This window comes from Rhamphochromis sp. 'chilingali' (genome assembly GCF_963969265.1).
Source record: "Rhamphochromis sp. 'chilingali' genome assembly, chromosome: 10".
NCBI classification, from domain to species: domain Eukaryota; kingdom Metazoa; phylum Chordata; class Actinopteri; order Cichliformes; family Cichlidae; genus Rhamphochromis; species Rhamphochromis sp. 'chilingali'.
Genome location: NC_137937.1, coordinates 16,785,792 through 16,804,036, shown reverse-complemented (window position 1 = coordinate 16,804,036; position 18,245 = coordinate 16,785,792). Strand labels below are relative to the sequence as shown.

The 18,245-nt window shown below is 41.4% G+C and overlaps 2 protein-coding genes across 9 annotated transcripts in view; one reads left to right on the top strand and one right to left on the bottom strand.

Moving 5' to 3' along the window:
* LOC308403749 (multiple C2 and transmembrane domain-containing protein 1-like) overlaps positions 1 to 4,327 on the bottom strand; it is a 156,059-nt gene extending 151,732 nt beyond the window's left edge. For 2 of the 8 annotated variants that reach the window (XM_080893444.1, XM_080893445.1), the window contains exon 1: positions 2,174 to 4,318. In XM_080893444.1, coding sequence (XP_080749570.1) covers positions 2,174 to 2,707 — 534 coding nt within the window. In that variant the 5' untranslated portion in view covers positions 2,708 to 4,318. Of the gene's footprint in view, positions 1 to 2,173 lie in introns of all 8 variants that reach the window. The other 6 variants (XM_080893449.1, XM_080893450.1, XM_080893451.1 and 3 more) reach the window with 6 other exon arrangements.
* Positions 2,890 to 16,441, top strand: fam81b (family with sequence similarity 81 member B). Its single transcript, XM_080893458.1, has 10 exons — positions 2,890 to 3,028; positions 5,542 to 5,649; positions 5,846 to 5,892; positions 6,399 to 6,606; positions 7,668 to 7,786; positions 9,275 to 9,404; positions 11,457 to 11,563; positions 13,587 to 13,722; positions 14,758 to 14,959; positions 16,198 to 16,441. The coding sequence occupies exons 3-10, from the start codon at positions 5,855 to 5,857 to the stop codon at positions 16,320 to 16,322; spliced, it is 1,065 nt and encodes a 354-aa protein (XP_080749584.1). The 5' UTR covers positions 2,890 to 3,028; positions 5,542 to 5,649; positions 5,846 to 5,854; the 3' UTR covers positions 16,323 to 16,441.
* The last annotated feature ends 1,804 nt before the right edge of the window (positions 16,442 to 18,245 follow it).

Here is an 18,245-nt window from a genome sequence, read left to right as displayed (position 1 = left end):
TGTATAAAAGACACCTGTCCACAGCCTCAGACAGTCAGACTCCAAACTCCGCCATGGCCAAGACCAAAGAGCTTTCGAAGGACACCAGGAAAAGTATTGTAGACCTGCACCAGACTGGGAAGAGTGAATCTACAATAGGCAAGCAGCTTGGTGTGAAAAAATCAACTGTGGGAGCAATCATCAGAAAATGGAAGACATACAAGACCACTGATAATCTCCCTCGATCTGGGGCTCCATGCAAGATCTCATCCTGTGGGGTCAAAATGATCATGAGAACGGTGAGCAAAGATCCCAGAACCACACGGGGGGACCTGGTGAATGACCTGCAGAGAGCTGGGACCAAAGTAACAAAGGTCACCATCAGTAACACACTACAACGGCAGGGAATCAAATCCCGCAGTGCCAGACGTGTTCCGCTGCTGAAGCCAGTGCATGTCCAGGCCCGTCTGAAGTTTGCCAGAGAGCACATGGATGATACAGCAGAGGATTTGGAGAATGTCATGTGGTCAGATGAAACCAAAGTAGAACCTTTTGGTATAAACTCAACTCGTCGTGTTTGGAGGAAGAAGAATACTGAGTTGCATCCCAAGAACACCATACCTACTGTGAAGCATGGGGGTGGAAACATCATGCTATGGGGCTGTTTTTCTGCCAAGGGGACAGGACGACTGATCCGTGTTAAGGACAGAATGAATGGGGCCATGTATCGTGAGATTTTGAGCCAAAACCTCCTTCCATCAGTGAGAACTTTGAAGATGAAACGAGGCTGGGTCTTCCAACATGACAATGATCCAAAACACACAGCCCGGGCAACAAAGGAGTGGCTCCGTAAGAAGCATTTGAAAGTCCTGGAGTGGCCTAGCCAGTCTCCAGACCTCAACCCCATAGAAAATCTGTGGCGGGAGTTGAAAGTCCGTGTTGCTCGGCGACAGCCCCAAAACATCACTGCTCTCGAGAAGATCTGCATGGAGGAATGGGCCAAAATACCAGCTACTGTGTGTGCAAACCTGGTAAAGACCTATAGTAAACGTTTGACCTCTGTTATTGCCAACAAAGGTTATGTTACAAAGTATTGAGTTTTATTTTTGTTATTGACCAAATACTTATTTTCCACCCTGATTTACGAATAAATTCTTTACAAATCCTACCATGTGGATTCATGGATTTTTTTTTTTCACATTCTGTCTCTCACAGTTGAAGTGTACCTCTGGTGCAAATTACTGACCTCTGTCATCATTTTAGGTGGGGGAACTTGCACAATCGGTGGCTGACTAAATACTTTTTTGCCCCACTGTATATGATTTTATGCATGCTGTATCTTTAGTGTTGTTCTCATGAGATTTAATATTATGACATTGAAAATGACATTCCATTTTATTTGACTGAAACTGAAACTTAAAAACTTGAAGTTTTCTCTTTGATGTTTTGGGCTGAATGATTTTTGTGAATGCAATCGTTACCATTAGCCTTCATGCTTGCTGCCATATGGTTTCTCTTGGGGCACCCTGACTCAGCATGATGTGTGGTGTGGGAATATACCTGCCATCAATCTCCACCAGTGCCGCTGGTTTGACAACCAGCCACTTTTCATGAAAACAAAAAAGACAGGATGAACCTGTGGGCATGCACGGGCCTGTTGCAGCCTCTGTCTAAAGGCAAGGACACTGAGACAGATGGTCGTGAGTCTAGGGGACAGTCCCCCTGGAAGAAACGTTTGTGCGCAGGCTAAACAAAGCCAATGGCATCAGAGCATGCTGTCTGTTTAAAAACCCTACCAGGAAAGACTTGAAACTGAAATCAGCTGGTCTGCTCGACGTATATGGAGAAACTGTGATGATAAAATGATACCAAACAAATTAGCTTGTAAGGTGGGAGGTTGTTTATGATCACCACATAAATCTACAACGAAACTGGATGTATATATCTGGCCAATACAGTCCTCGATGGTGGAGACAGTAAAGAAATCAGCGGACTGGAAACAGATGAGTGCATAGGGGCAGTGGGACATCGCATCAGCACAATCATGAAACTTGTCTCGTTTATTGAATTAGCAAATCAATAAAGTCTTGCCTGCTGTCTTCTATTTTCAGGCTTTAGGGGGGAAAGAGGAAAAAACAGTACGACAACAGAAAAGCTCCTGTGTGCGTTTGGGACTACACGAGTCTTTACTCACAGAATCACTTGCGTTTTTACGCAGCTGCTCCTCCTCTCCCGTCACAGCGGCCGGGTCCACCACCAGCTTCTCGAAGCACGCTGAGCCGAGAGAGGAGCTCTTCTGCTGGTACACCATCAGCTGGGACATCGGGAGTTTTGGGCTTCCGTGCGCCGTGAGCTCTGGTTTGCTCCCCGTGGCCCCAGAAGCCGTGCCAAGAGGCTGTAGCAGAGGCTGTCCGCCGCTGCTGGTCCCAGGAACCGCATCGCTTCCGAGAGCCTTGTCTCCCTCAAAAGGTGCCGGAGTAGAGCAGCATAGGTTCGGCTGCGACGATGAAAATACCCGGTCCAGCTGTTTCTTTTTTCTCTTAAACATCCAAAGCCCCGATTCCTTCTTGCTGCCCTCCGCGCCCCCGGCACCACGACGCTCTGATCCCAGTTTCGGGCTCAGCCACGGCTTGGTTTTTTCCTGGAAATTCTTCCACATTCTCCGCTGGTAGGACAAGGACTCTTGCCCCTTGGCTGTGCTCTCGTGTTTCGGTGATTTTTGCTCCATTGTGCCTGTGCAGCAGCCAGCCAGCCTGAGCACACTCTGTATAGTGGACGGATGTCACAGTTGGGCAGCTGCGGCTCGGGTGCACTTCCACTGATGATCAGTTTTTAGAGCGCCAAGAACGAAACGCGCTGTGCGACGATGAAGGAGGGTGTCAATCTTCCTGCGAACCTTGCAGAATGCCTCTGCAGACTACTCTGTAAATTTTTATGTCCCACTGTGCAGTGGGCTAGTTAGAAGGAAGGCAAGAATTCATGTAAGATTTAAGATATCTCACCTCAGCCATGAAAGTTGGAGCACGTGCTGTGACTTCATCGCGATTGCGTAAGAGATTTTAAAATTATTCGCCCGCTTTTCTTTGACTCTCGTCCACGGTGTTTAACCAGGGGTTAGGCAAACTTACCCATTAATTATTGTATTCAAATGAAGGACGAAGGGTGCACCACGCCGCCCTCTGGCCAACCGTGTCACTTGACTGGGTAATCTGTATGCTGGCGATTGCATAACAGTACCCCACAGTGCCTCGTGGAGATGTTTATAATTTAATTGTGGGTCCCATGTCATTCCCATCTGAGTTTATATCTTTGTATTTCAGTACTTTATCATACGTGCATTTTTTTTAACCCTCCACTTTTTTGACCTTGTGAAAGCTGTGCAGACAGAGACTTGATGTCCCCTTTGTCACATGGATGGTCTCGCGCTGTTTAAGCAAGTCTGGATATGTTTCACTGAATGTTATCACCCACGTGCAGCAGCGAGCAGGCATCACTGAGCAGCCTCCCCTCTCTCAGCTCTCTCTTTAGTTGCTGCGCTGATGTATAATAACTCATTACGTCTCCCACCCCCCGGCCCTTGTTTCAGTGCTGGCTGTTCTCTGCCCTCCTGTTTAACACTGTGTCCTCTCTCTCTTAGAAACAAACACACAGAGACAGTAAGAATGAAGAACACGGATTAATCAGAAAATTATCATCAGTCTTTGGTGCTGTGCCATGAATTCGGGGATGGATTAGAGATTCAGGTTCTCTTTGCTTGAAATTTCTGTCATCTCCCAAAATGAACCATTTTCATTTACAGCTAACAGGATGGTGAAATGCTCTCAACGTCTCTTTAAGTTAAGTAAATCGTGGTGTAAGCCAAACTGTCCCTTTCGGCTCCCAGGCTTTTCTATAGGGCTTCCATGGAAAACTGATGAGTCTACTCTGAGAAGGCCTTTCCTCTTAATGACCTTGATCCCATTGATAAGAGACTAATCCACTGTGTGTGTGTAACAGAGAGGGAGAGAGATACATAGACATGAAATATTTTCTTTCATGAGTATAACTACATCTAATTCAGAGCCACTACCACACTTGAAACACTGTGTATCCTGTGATTAAACGAAGCAGAGATCCGATCTGTTCACCTGAATCAAAATACTTAGGGTTGGGTCAAGCCTTTAAATTGAGTTGAGTATGCCTTGTACAAATAATCACATGTTGTGTTTCACAGGCTCAGTCTAGAACCTGACCTATCTGGTACAAGCGGTTCCTCGTTGTTGGTAGCCTCAATAAATTAAGGTTAAGTTCTTCACCGAAGAAGCCACACAGGATTCAGCTTGCTTTTTTATTTAATTTGAAGTGTTTCCAATCAAAAAACATGTCTGCCACCCTTGTTCCCACAGGAACAAGCAAATCCAAGTGATCCATGGGGGAGTCTGTCTTACTTTTATCAGTGTAATAAAGGGATTTAGTGACTCTGGATTTTAATTAAATTACAGAGCATTTGTATTTGTACAGTCATTGCCCACCCTAAGCTTTATTTAAAGCTCTCCACGATAAGCATTTTCTGGCTTGTAGGACTAATAGAGAGGAGCTTTAATGATGCACTTTCGTGGTCCAGTGCAAAGAGCCTGGATTAAACTGTATTTTAAACTATTAGCATAATACAGTAAGACAAACTCCAGGGAAGTGGAGTGTCAAATGCAATATTTGAAGGCAATACAATGTTAGGTGTGGCTGTGTGCAGGCAGGAATAGGACCCAAGGTGCAGACTCCGGAGACAGATGTGAACTCAAAACAACTTTAATGTTAAACTCAAATATAACATAACTGGAAAAATCTAAATAAACTTACACCGGAGGAATGACAGAACACACAGCTAGGAAAACGGTAGATCGCGACACGGACACAGAGAAACACCGGGGTTAAATACACAGAGGGAGCAATCAGGGAATGAATAACAGGAGGGAAACACAGCTGGGGCAAATCAGAACTGACGAGACAAAAGGAAGCGTAAAGTGAACACACTGAGATAAGACAGAGACCTTCAAAGTAAAACAGGAAACACATAACACAGACTCACATGCAGGCACTACAGAGGGAACAGAGACGTGGGACCAGGGCAGACACAAACACTGACTGAACACGGGGATATAGGAACTAAGGATACATAGAGACAAGGGGATACAGGTGATAGGGGAGACAGAGCAACTAAAGAAGACAGAGACATAAACCATAAGACAGAACTCAAAGAAACCAAAGACTAAAAAATATAAATAATATAATAAACTCAAATACCCTGGGTCAACGACCCAGGCATCCTAACATACAAACTATCAAAGTTGGGATGAAAAATAACAGCAAAAAATTGAAAAAGGTATTAGGTTATCTCAATAACCGCTTTTTTAAAAGCTGGTGTTTTGAGGTATGTTGTCACGAGAACTGCTGCTAAGAAGGCTGACCAGTTTCTCAGCAACATTTCTACGAATTACAACTATGTTCACGCTTTCTGGTCATCAAATATTTTGCAGAGTTAAACTGCCTCGCCACATAGACAATGCTTTTTTTTTTTTTTGCAAGACTGTTCACACTGGCAGGCAGGCACACCCCCATGAAAGGAGACCACAGTTACCAAGTGACAACACAAACACATAATCTCTAAAGCTGGCTGAAGAACAGCACAGACCTGTGAGTATTCTTATATGACAAATAAAAAAATAGCAACATTTGTTTAACGTCTTTATCCAAAATGTTCAAAATGTCTCGTGATGCTCCCAGTGAGAGATAGAATATATAATATGCTTATTTTAACAAAAAGAATGATAAGGAGGATATTTGAGTGGAAACTATCACACTAATATATTTAATACATATCTCTTTGTAGACAATAAGGATGTCTCATCATCAGTCTGACACACAGAGTCACACAAGGTAACCTTTCTCATTCACATATCCATATTCAGTGCATACATTCAGTATATTGCAGTCATTTACTTTTCACTTTCAATTTGTGTGGGTTGCTAATTCAGTTTAAAATCTGATCTGCGCTTAAGAGGTGAATAAGATGTGCGTCGACCGCTCGCTGATGGGATTGAATTAAGGTTGTGAACCTTTCGACACCGCTGTGAATCAAACTGATAAAATTAATCCTTAATCCACAACAGCCTCAGACAGGTCCAACACAGCATGCACAGGGACATGAAGACAGAACCCAAGGGCATGAAAACCAATGTACAACATTTCAATCCATCTACATTCTCTCTCTTAGTAGATCAACTCTTTGTAGAATTGCACTTTAAAATGACTTTTTTCTTCTTCAACATGACTTTGCAATATTTGCAACACATGTTTTTGCATCTTCTAAATACTAAAAAACCCAACAAAGAGCTTCTAAAACATTATAAGCTTGATATTTTTTTGTTTACTTCCTGATTAAGGCCAGATGTCTTGGAAGGTCGTTTGAGGAGTCAGGATAGGCCGCTAGCTGTACTGCTAGAACAAGCTCTCAGAATCAAAGAGGAGGTGACAGCTGGTCTGCAGTCCAGCCATGGCTCTGTCCAAATTGAGGCACTGTCCCGTAAGCTGTTGGAGAATCACATACTCACCATTACACGTATTGTTAAACAACTCAGCATGGGCATACAGGTATGCAAGGTGGTGGAAGTAAGTTGTGAAAAGTGCTGTTGCATGCATGTTTAGGTATTAAAGTATTGTGTAAGTCTTTTTCTTGTTTTGTGTGGAATATGCTGTACGTCTTTTAGGTGGGTGAAGTCAAGCATATGTGCTGATTGTCTCCTTTTCTGGCTGTTCTCTTCTCCTTGTATTGTTTGATGTGCAGCACACCCACGCCAACTCATGCCCACAAACTCCCAGCTGATTTGATTACACCTGATAGAATGGTGCAGTGCTCAAATAAAGCCTACTTGACTTCTCGCCATCATCAGCTCATGCACATTTTGTCTGTATAAGCATAAAGTGATCATGTGCACAGTATGTGGTTAACTAAATACTCTCAAGTTATGCGTTTAAATTCTAACAGCTATTCTCCTGACAGTCAAGCAGAAGAACTGCAAAAGAGTACACGGATCTTAGTCTCGCGGAACAAGTGTGAGGGTGTTTGGAGTCATCTTTCACTGAGCAGAACATCAAACCACTCTCTGAAAGCTGCCTTACAGAAGTAGGGCACCGGAATGAAACATTCAGCTTCATTAGTGTATACCAAATGGGCCATTAGCATGATTAGAGGCTATCATCGTTTGAAATATTACATGAATGCCAACAAACAAATTAATCCTGCAAATCAAGAAGCAATCAACTAAGTAAAGGACTGAATACTTTGCAAAATCAAATGTAAGCCACATCACACAGTCACACTGTTTGCTTTCATGATAATGCCAGAGGGTAATCCATTTGATTTGAGGTTATTTTACACATGCAGCCTATACAGCAATCAGTCATGCAAGTGCACTGATGAAATTCTGCCAGTTTTAAGTGAGCTTTTGTAGCGAAGCACGTGTCGTTTGCATTTAATGTTTATCTTGATGGCATTGAATGCTGCATAATTAGTTCAAATCTGAAGCTTCCTGCTGGTACTTTCCAAACAAATCATGTACTTCCTCATCTGTTTTTTCACTTAATTTGCTGGGAAAACAGTCACATCTTTTTTTTAACAAATGTGAAACATGCTGTCTTTGTTCTGGGTAAAGGAATTAGAGAAAGAGATGGCCCAGCGGGACTCTGTCACCTCTGGAGTGGCACACACTGTTCAAAACATGGACCAGAAAAACACAGCTGGCGTCGGAGACCTGAGAGGAAGAGTAGCCAGGTAGGCACTGTGTGAGTCCTGAGTCAGACATTGCTTTCAAATGCTGAGAAAAAAACTGAACAGCAAGTGAAGGAAACAAGAAGGCATTATTTCAATTGACTGGAGTGATCTGACGTTCCTCGCTGATACCCTGCGTGTTTTTCTCACTCCCTAATGGAGTGAAATTGTTTAGCCTTCATTCTGTCTAGCAACTCTTCGCCATTGCACGACCTCAAATCAGTCCTGGCATACACACAGACATGCACAGATGCAATTATTTTGTTCCCACCTGGGTGAGGTTCCCAGGTTTAAATGCACTTTAGATGCTGATTAGCACTTGCTCATTATTCTGTGATTCTGTGCACATCACACTTACTGCACTGGATTGCTGAAAAGTGTCTGCCATCTCACATACATTGTGATTGGCCTTTTGATGTGTAGTTGCCTAGACCTAATTATTTCTAACACTTCTGGCATCCACTGATCAGTGCATTTCATGTGTAAAGAGATAGAAGACAAAGATATGTCATTTACAAAGCAGGCATATCAGTGAGATTTCAGGGGGTGGAAATGGGGCTGATGCAGGGTCCAATAAAGAGAGAAGAAGAAAAACAAGTGGTCAGTGTGATAGCCTCTTTCATGTTGTTCATAATTAATCAAGTAAGCTAAGGGCCAGTGGTTTTTGTGTTGGTTGGCACTGGTCAGTGAAGCCATTAAGAGAAGCACTGGACTGGTCTCCAGGGAAAAACTCAAATTTCAGACCAATCGTTTATCACAAATATTTTAAAGACACGCACTCACACAGGCAGGCCCAATAAAGCCGTAAGAGAAAGCCTTAACAGGCTGACATCTTGAACCAAGCAATGAAAGGAAGGAAGCTGTACTGCCATGCTGATTAAAAGAGTTGCTGCAGTTGATACTTATCGCTTCAACTGAATTCAAAGTTTGCTAAAAGCAACATTTTCCAAGTCAGAGGCTGTAAGTTGTGTTTTTGCAACGTCCTAATTGCTTTTGGTGATAAACAGATTTCTCACTTAACCCTCTCAGGTTCAAATTAAGTTTTCTGAGTAAAAAAAAAACTCATAAAATATGTATGTGGGGTAATCAGGTTGTTAGTTTTTAACTGTTGCAAATCGGCAACGTCTGCCTTGAGAGGGTTAATTTATTCTCATAGTTATTTTTTGGGTGGGTGGGAGCGTCTTTGTACCAGTGAGTCATTAGTAGATGCAAACAAGTGACCACTGAAATCTGTTCAGAGTAACCATCCTCACTGCTAAGGTTTTACCAGAGCCTCTTCTTCTTATTTATTTCATGATCTTGCTTTGCAAATTGATAACAGCAGTGTAACATTTTTTCATTCTAATTTTGTGATTCTATTATACAACTTTTTTTTTCTAGTCTTTTGCTCATCCCTCTGTCTTCACACCTTCCCCAAACTCCCTTCAATCCCATTTTTCTCATTCAGTGGTCTCTCACCAGCTCTCTGTTCTTCCCCACCTATTATCGCAGGTGTGATTCCAGCATTGCCAAGCTGAGCGCTGACGTGAGCTTCAGAGAGCAGCAGGTGGTCAGACTGCAGAGGGAGGTTCGAGAGCTCAGCGAAGCTGTGAATGGACAGCTCAAAGAGCTGGAGGACAAGGTGGGGAAAAAACGTATGCATGCTGACAAGGGTTTAGCAGAAAAGGAGTTGCGAGAGCAGTTGAGCAAAACTTTGCACTGTGTGCAAATCAGCTACTACACCAGTGCCCCAATGAGAGTTTTCACAAGTCATAAGTTAATATTGTAACACGTATTTGCCATATTTAGGTTCTTTTTTTTTATCTCTGTGACATTGATGCCATCAAAAGCATTATTCTCCAGTATGATAGCATACTGGCATGAACTGGCATTCATGATCATTACCCCTTGCATCTCCTCTATCTAAACACACGCTCAACACAATATTCATTCATTCATTTGAATTCTCTGTTCCCAAACTAAAGGATAATGTACTGTTTTGTTATTGTCATTATTATTTTTTTACATTTGTAGAGAGAGGTTGCGTTTATTTGAAAGCTTGATGCATTGAAAGGATCATAATCTGGTAATATGAATAGTATTTATCTGCACTGTACACTTTATTAGGTACACCTTGCTAGTACTGGGTTGGGCCTCCTTTTGACTTCAGAGGTGCCTGAATTTTTTGTGGCATAGATTAAGCAAGGTGCAAGAAAACCTCCTTGGAGAATTTGGTCCATATTGACATGATAGTATTTCACGATTGCTACAGATATGTCAGCTGCGCATCCATGCTTTGAATCTCTTATTCTGCCACATACAAAAGGTGCTCTCCTGACTGTGGAGGCCAATATTCGCATAGGCTGTGGTGTCCAAACAATACTCATCTGGTACTAAGAGGCCCAAAGCAAACAAGAAAATACTCATCATCACACCATCATCACCAGCAGTCTGAACTGCCGATACAAGGCGGGACAGATCCATCCTTTCATCCTGTTTGCGCCAAATGATGACCCTAACTTTTGAATACAGCAATTGCAGGTTCATCAGACCAGGCAACATCTTCAGTTGTGCAGTTTTAGTGAGTCCAGGCAAATTGTAACTGGAGAGGTACATTTTGTGGTCTTCTGCTGCTGTAGCCCATCTGCTTCAATTTTTCATGTCCTATGTTCAGAGATGAACTTCTGGATATCTTGGATATAGAAAGTGGTTATTTTACTTCAGGTTGCTTTCTCAGCAGCCTGAAGCTTTTAGACCATTCTCCTCTGACGCTTAGCATCAACAAGCCATTGTCACCCTAAGAACTTCCACTCATTGGATATTTTCTCCTTTTCAGGTCATCTTAACCCTAACCCTAGAGAAGGTTGTGCAGGAAAATCCCAGTAGATCAGCAGTTTCTTAAACAACCAGGCCAACCTGGCACTAGCAATCATATCATGTTCAAAGTCGCTTAAATAACCTTTCATCCAAAATATTTAGTTTCAGCTCGTCATCTTGACCACATCCACATACTTAAATCCAGTAAGTTAACAAGCAGTTAAACAGGTGTACCTAACAAAGTGGCCCAGTGAGTATATTTTGCTGTTTATCCGAGAGAGGATGGCTAGCTGAGCTGTGATGGGATGACATTTGGAGCTTACTGCTGCTGAGTGAGTTTGACCTTATCAAACAAACTCAGAGGCTCAGTCATAACCAGAGTTTGAAAGAAAGAAATGAGATGGGAAATAAATTCAAATGGGATGTCAAGGTCGTCATAAAAAAGCTTTCACCCCACCCCCACCTACACCTCCCGCCCAAACCCTACCTTTTTTTTTTTGACAAGGTCAGCATTATAGAAAATATGAAAACCCTGGATTACGATAAGTATGTCACATATTATAATGCTTTTTACTTGACCTAAAGCAATCAAAAGTGCCTTCAACACTCTCGCTGATTCAGCCAGCCTTCAGTTGTGTTGGTAGTATGGGGTGGTAAATCACTGTGATGACAGCACATTAGCTGTGGGCCAGTGGTCAAGCGCCTACCATAAAAATAATTGAAAACGCATACAAAGTGGGTCACCGGTGTAACTCTCAGTCATGAGTGGCCACAGGAGTGGTGCATAGCACAGTCTGCTCAGCAAAGCAGAAAACACAAAAGGGTAAAGGTCAGAAACAAAGCTGACGATTATGTTTGTGTGTTTTCTTGTCACCAGATTCATGTTGAGCTTAGAAGACTGGAGGCCTCACTGACAAAGTCTTCTAAGGACCTAAAAAACTCGATGTCTGATCTGCGTAGACAAGTTAAGCTATTAGAAGACAAGTAAGACTGTTAATCATGCAACAAACCTAATGTTGTGGTACTAAGGATTCCTGGAGACACCCAACACTGCACCAGGTCATTCCATGAATTTAGCTGCTGATCATGCATTTTCTGGCAGCTACTGTGAAAAGTTGACAACTTTCTTAGTTGATTTGCTGTTTAATAGTGTTCCTCAAAACACCAACATAAATTCTTACCTACAACCATTCCCAACTATAGTTACAGCTGCTCCAGGGCTACACATTCCCAAGCCACATTCACCCTGAAATATTAATGCAGGAGGCACAATAATGGTGAAAGCTTGTTGTCCGTTTACTATTCCGTCTGAGAAATAATGTCAGCTGGAAGCAATATATAAACATTTTAGAAACAGAGAGACGCGAATGATAGATATGTTCTATTTAATAATGTTGTACCTGCAATGGAAAGCAGCCCACTGATCATATTAGAGCCAAAAGAACAGATAAAAATAGGCGATTTTTGTGTTTCTGAAATGCGTCACAATAATAATGTTGAAAACAAGCACCCAAAAAAAAGAGGCTTCCTTTATTTTATTTGGATTATAGATTTAATATATTATATATCCATCCACCCACCTAGGTTGTGCTTGACCATTGATGGATAGAGCTGGAAAAGATGAAACATACCGAGTGATGTTGTCTACACGCTACTCAACCTAATTTGTTTTTTTGTTTTTAAGTGGCCAGGTCATTTTTTGAAAGTAGGCACTGCTGATGTCAGAAAGATTTTTTTTTTATTTATTAATGTTCAGTCTACAAAGAGAGTTTATTGGATTTTGAATCCTGGGTGTCATTGGTTCTTTTTGTTCTGACTGTCTCATGTATGACTATACTGAGCCACACTTGCTGGGAGATTTTCTTAGATGCAGTTTAGTCATTAAAGGCCTCATTAGTCTCAAAAAGGTAGTCAGTCAGGATGACCTTTGTTTTTTAAGTGATGAGATCCAGTGTCCGCTGGAGGTGGCGATGCAGGGACAGTTGGGCACTAGAGACCATGTCTGCAGATATAACAGAAAAAACATTTGAAATGAAATAAATATGCCAGACAAGGCCACAAGGACTTCAAATTAAAGGGCATCACAGACTGCCCCTTTACATTTACAAGCTGACTTTCAAATATGTGCAGACAAGTGCATTCTGAAAACTTATCTAACAAGAGCCAAGCCAACTGTCATGTTGTCTAGTGTCAGCGTGAACTGCATTAGGCAGCTGGAATGATAACGGAGTGCAGTATTGTGACACCTGTACAGAAAAAATGATTTGCAGCAGTGACACACAGGCGAGTGTCTACTGATTGTCTCAAGGACACTTTAGACAAGAGGAATACGACTAAAGAAGGTCTCGAGGTACTTTTTGAGTCCGATAGTTTTACACAGTCCACACAATATTTCATTCAGTTTGGTTGCAGCTTCCATCAGAAACATTTCAGTACTGTTCATCAAATATATATTACAGATATTACAAAGAGAGAAATATTCATATGGTCCAAATACAAATACAGCATTCAGAGCTACAGAGCACAAAATTCCCCACCACTGTTTTTCACACTGCTGTTTTGGTATTTCTCAGTGGTGAGCTTGACGTGACATTAAGCAAAACAAGAAGCACTGTTGCTGATGAAATCTCACGTCTGATTACCAGACTGTGAAATTATGAACACTGACTTTTTAACAGCTAAACCTAAAGCATGTTCCTTTTATAGTAAACTTACGGGTTACAAATTATTAATTTAGTACTTTCATTCTCAATCACACAATCACACATTTTTACTTGAAAGCTATTTAGTAGAAGTGGAAGTGCCAATAAAGCATTGGTTTTCTAAATAGACACAAACTTTATTTCCTGTAGGGCTAAACTAGCAGAAAAGAACTGATATGTCCTTGAAAGTTGCAAGACTGTGTAAACTTTTAGATCCTAAGACATTTATGAAATGAAAAATCTTTACCTAAATGTAAAGAAGTAAAGCTATTACAGTTCACTTTGTATTCCTTGTGTCTTTGCAGAATGACAGGAGAGCTTGACGAGGGCAAGGAGCAAACAGCAAAATTGAGGACCTGGACAGAACAACAGCTCAAGAGCTCTCTCCAGTCACATGCCGAGGACAACCAGGAGCTGGTTTCACTATTACAAGACAAAATGGTACAATATACATAATGGTTTAAAAATGTTTGACATGTACACTCACTGAAAACTTCATTAAGTACACATGTTCAATTCTACATATTTAGGTATATTGACATGGTCAAGATGACCTGCATGAGAATGGGGAAGAAAGGTGATTCAGCTGACTTTGAACGTGGTGTGGTTGTCAGTGAACAGGAAATTGAGGCTACACTTTGCACAACTCACTAAAAGCAGACAATAGGAGATGGAAAAAATGTTGTGTGGTCTGGTGAGTCTCTCAAAGGGGCCAAAAGTGTGTCACACCATTGCACCACCACCACCCTGAACCACTGATACAAGACAGGATGGATATATGATTCGTGTTGTATACACCAAATTCTTCCCCATAAATCATGGATCCATCCTGTCTCGTATCAGTGGTTCAGGGTGGTGCTGGTGGTGCAATGGTGTGGCACACTTTTGGTAAACAGACATTCTGTACTTAAGTAGAAGTACAGACACCAGTGCTGAAAAATACTCCAGTAAAAGGTGAAGTTGAAGTAAGTTGAATTTTTCTAAACAAAGGTACTCAGCTTGAATCAGGTAAGTAGAACATGAGCAGAGAAAAAAGGGAAAATAAAAAATAGCTCTATTTTCTGTTGCCTAGATTGTAGAGGGTGACTTTGCCTCTAAACAGGAAAATTAGTAAGCAAGAGGTTAAAGGTAGGTTCAGTGTGTGGGAAAAGAATCACAACTCACCTATTGAGAGCTCCAGTAGTCTATGATCCGCTGAAATGCTGCTCTTTGTGGATGGACACAACTGAATTCAACCAGATGTCAGGACGTGTTTCATGAGTTGTCCTGGCTGATTTCCATCCACTGCAGTGACAGTACACTGTTTACTCTATTTAAGTACAGTAACAAAGTATTTGTACTTTGTTACTTAATTACTTCCCACCTCTGCTATGATTTATTTATTAATTTTAGATGTTGTGGACTATAGTATGAAAATGATATAACTACGCTCCGCCAAGTTTAAAAACTGAATTTTCATGTGTATGCTGTCCTTAGTTAGGGGCGGAGTCTAGATTGGCTGACCGCCTGCTTGCCCTGGAGGCACGTGTGGAGAAGTTTGACATCCAGCAGAACCAGGCTGACCGCAGTCGGCATGATCAGCTGAAACGCTCAGAAGACAAACTTAGCAGAAGAATAACCTTAGTGGAGAACAACCTTCATCAGGAGCTGCAGCTGCTCAAACAGCAGTACCACAAAGGTGGGTGATCACTGCTGGTAACTTGCTGTCATCAGAGAGCAAACACACATGTACTGCATGTTCTTCACCATACACGTCAAGGAAAATAATGGACATGCGAGAGCAATTCACAAGAGTCTGAAAAATAGAAAGAAAGGAAAAAAGAAAAATACTTATAATAAGTAATCGTAAAATGAATATAAGCGATTAACCCCACCAGGCAGCCAACATTTATTTTTACCACAAATGAGATGTTTATTGTTTCCTTTAATTACAGTAGTCACTGACTTGGTGTTGATATGTTAAACGGGAGTTCAGCTCGGATGCTTTCCAGCTCATCATGTGGTCTAATAATTGGCTGTACAACAGTAGTATAAAGGATCTTATCCTGCACATATGTAGTTACAACACAGCTAGTATGCTGCGAGCCAATCCACAGGAATAGGCAGTCAATTAGCCTGCCAAATACTCTAGCTCGTCTCCCTATCATGCTGCTGTTGACATCCATCCTCATCTCATTTCCCAGGATGCCTGACACTAGATCTCACATCTGCCTCCCTTCCTGACAGTCTCTCTCACTCCACAGCTCTTATTAAAGAGCAGACATATAGAAAAGTGCCCAAACTTCCCTTGGTAAATAAGACCATGGGTAAACTGATCTATGAATCACTACTCAGCCACTGCTAACAGCACTCCAGAGCCATTCATCCACTGTGCTATTTTAAGTGTGGGATGAAAAGAAAGAAGGAGATGGTATGAGAGAATAAATGCATAATTGATGAGAGTTGTAAATATTCGTGGCAAGAAAGACATTGAGTTATGGAGCTGGAAAGAGAAGATACTTAATATCTCAAAGGGAGCCTTTCAACCCCACAGTCTGTTACTGAATACATTCTGTAATAAAAATGCATCAGCTCTATGTACTATTACATAATTAACTAGGTATTAAAAATATAAGTAATGATTGGGAGCAATTAAGCATAGAATAGGGGGGAGACCACAGGGACAAGAGACAGAGCAAGATGAAGGATGTCAATAAATCAAAAGTAAAACACAAATATGACAGGTTGAATGCAGTACCCTTTCAAAATTAGAACTAGGACGGTTTTTAAAGACTTAATGTTATGAGCCCACAGGAGGAAAGTCCTTCCAGTACCATCATAGCACATCCCTCATCCAGCAACAATGACCTGAATTATTTTCACCTCAGATGCTTTATGTTCAGTGATGATTTATGCACCCTGCCTCTGTTTGAATAGGGTTCCAGTCTGTGCATGATGCAATTGAATCACTGAGTCAGATATGTGACATCAAATCTCGCCTTGACAAGGAGAAGCTTGAGAAGGATATCAGCCACATCCGCAGCAAGGTGCTCAAGTACTAGTGACATACGCTGAAGAGGAACTTGTTTTTTCTTGTCACACCTATCCTGAAGCAAAAGCTTGGATCAAAGGCTTGGACGTAAAACCCTCTGGGTGTTACTACATTCATCTTTAAAAATAAAAAAACAATGCTGTTTTAACTGTATTTAATCTACCTGCTCTTTAAAAACCAGGTAAAGGATCCAGTAAGTACTGTATATTAGCAAATCACAAAGAGCTGCTATTCACAGTAAGATACCTACCTTTTCACAACTCACTACATTTTTAACTTTGCAATGTTTTGACTGTAAAACCTTTAAATACCATTGTACTTAAATGATATCACACTGATAAACTTGTGTTTTGAATATTATTTTAGTATTATCTAATAAATGATGTATTTTTTAAATATATAAATACCTGTATGTTTCTGTAAACAGATGTCAATCACTTTCATCTTACACACCTCAACTGCAGGAGTACTTCCGTTTATCGTATAATTTTTTTTAGATTTTTTATCTCGTGATGGTGTTGGGGGGCATATACAAAACACTGCCGAAACCCGGGATCGAACCAGGGACCTTCAGATCTTCAGTCTAACGCTCTCCCAACTGAGCTATTTCGGCCACACACATCTCGCAAAGGAGGTGGACGCAGGGGCATTGGTGGGCCACGTGATACGTTTGGCTAGTCGTGATGTTGTTCACTTCATTGTGCTCTTACGTTACCCTGCAACACTCCTTTATTAATCTATAATGGTGTGACCTAACAGATATTAAAATAATGTTAAAAGCAACCATGATGAGACAGTAACTTATCGATTTTTGTTATTCTGCTCGGCCAATAATCAGGAGTTCATATGAATTGATTATGTTGCGTCGGTAATCAGTCAGTGAAGGCCTCAATCTTTCAGCAGTCTGAAACCTGAAGGATAACAAAAGAAACAAAAAGTTCGTGGCCCGTACGGGGATCGAACCCGCGACCTTGGCGTTATTAGCACCACGCTCTAACCAACTGAGCTAACCGGCCTAGCCCTGACGGTAAAAAACACATACCATTGAGTGACGTAATCAAACACCGTAAACGAAACCTACTGATCAGAAAGTTAAAGGACACAAACAGACAAAACTTCTCCGTATTTACGGTAAGGTTCACGTTTTTAACGTTAATCAGCCTTGAGCTACATTGATAAAGTAGTTATGAGACAGCCTTTTTCTACATGGGGGTACATAATTATGCTGTAGAAGAAAGCTACGCTCACACGGGAGATTTAGTCTAAGAATATGAGGAAGGAATGAAGTACACTGGGAAGAGCAAGCTATGGTACGAAAAGCTATAAAAGAAATACAGCAAGATAGTCTTTAAATATACACAAAAAGAAACAAAGGATGAAGAGGACACATTAAAAGTGAGAAATAATTGCACAGGTGTACAGTATGTGAATGTGAACGTGAACATGAAAAATGAGAAACATTCAGGAAATGGTAGTTCTGAAAGTGTTTTATGTTCATGCTGTCATCTTTAGTTATTAGTAGTTAGTTAGCAGTGAGTTACTAGTAGTGAGCGTAGTTATTAGTAGTGAAAATGATTTTTCCTTCTTCTTCTTGCTCATCAAAATATACAAATTATTGCATTCTTGTGTTTCACAGCTGCTAATCTTCGTCATCCTCTGCAGGCCATTCTCATATCAGGATGTCTGTGCAATTCTATGGCTGGGAGGTGGTAGACGATGGTGCCTCTTATACTGGTGTGTTGCTAGAGCCGTCGCAGAGACCTCAGAACCGGGGAGTCTACACTATGTACCATGGGACCAGCGTTGCCAGTGCACGTCTCATTATTGCAAATGGCTTTAAACAATCATCAAGTGGCATGCTGGGAAGGGGTGTCTATGTCAGCCGTGATAAGAAAAAAGCAGCCAGTTATCCAAAGAACAGCAGCTCTTCAAA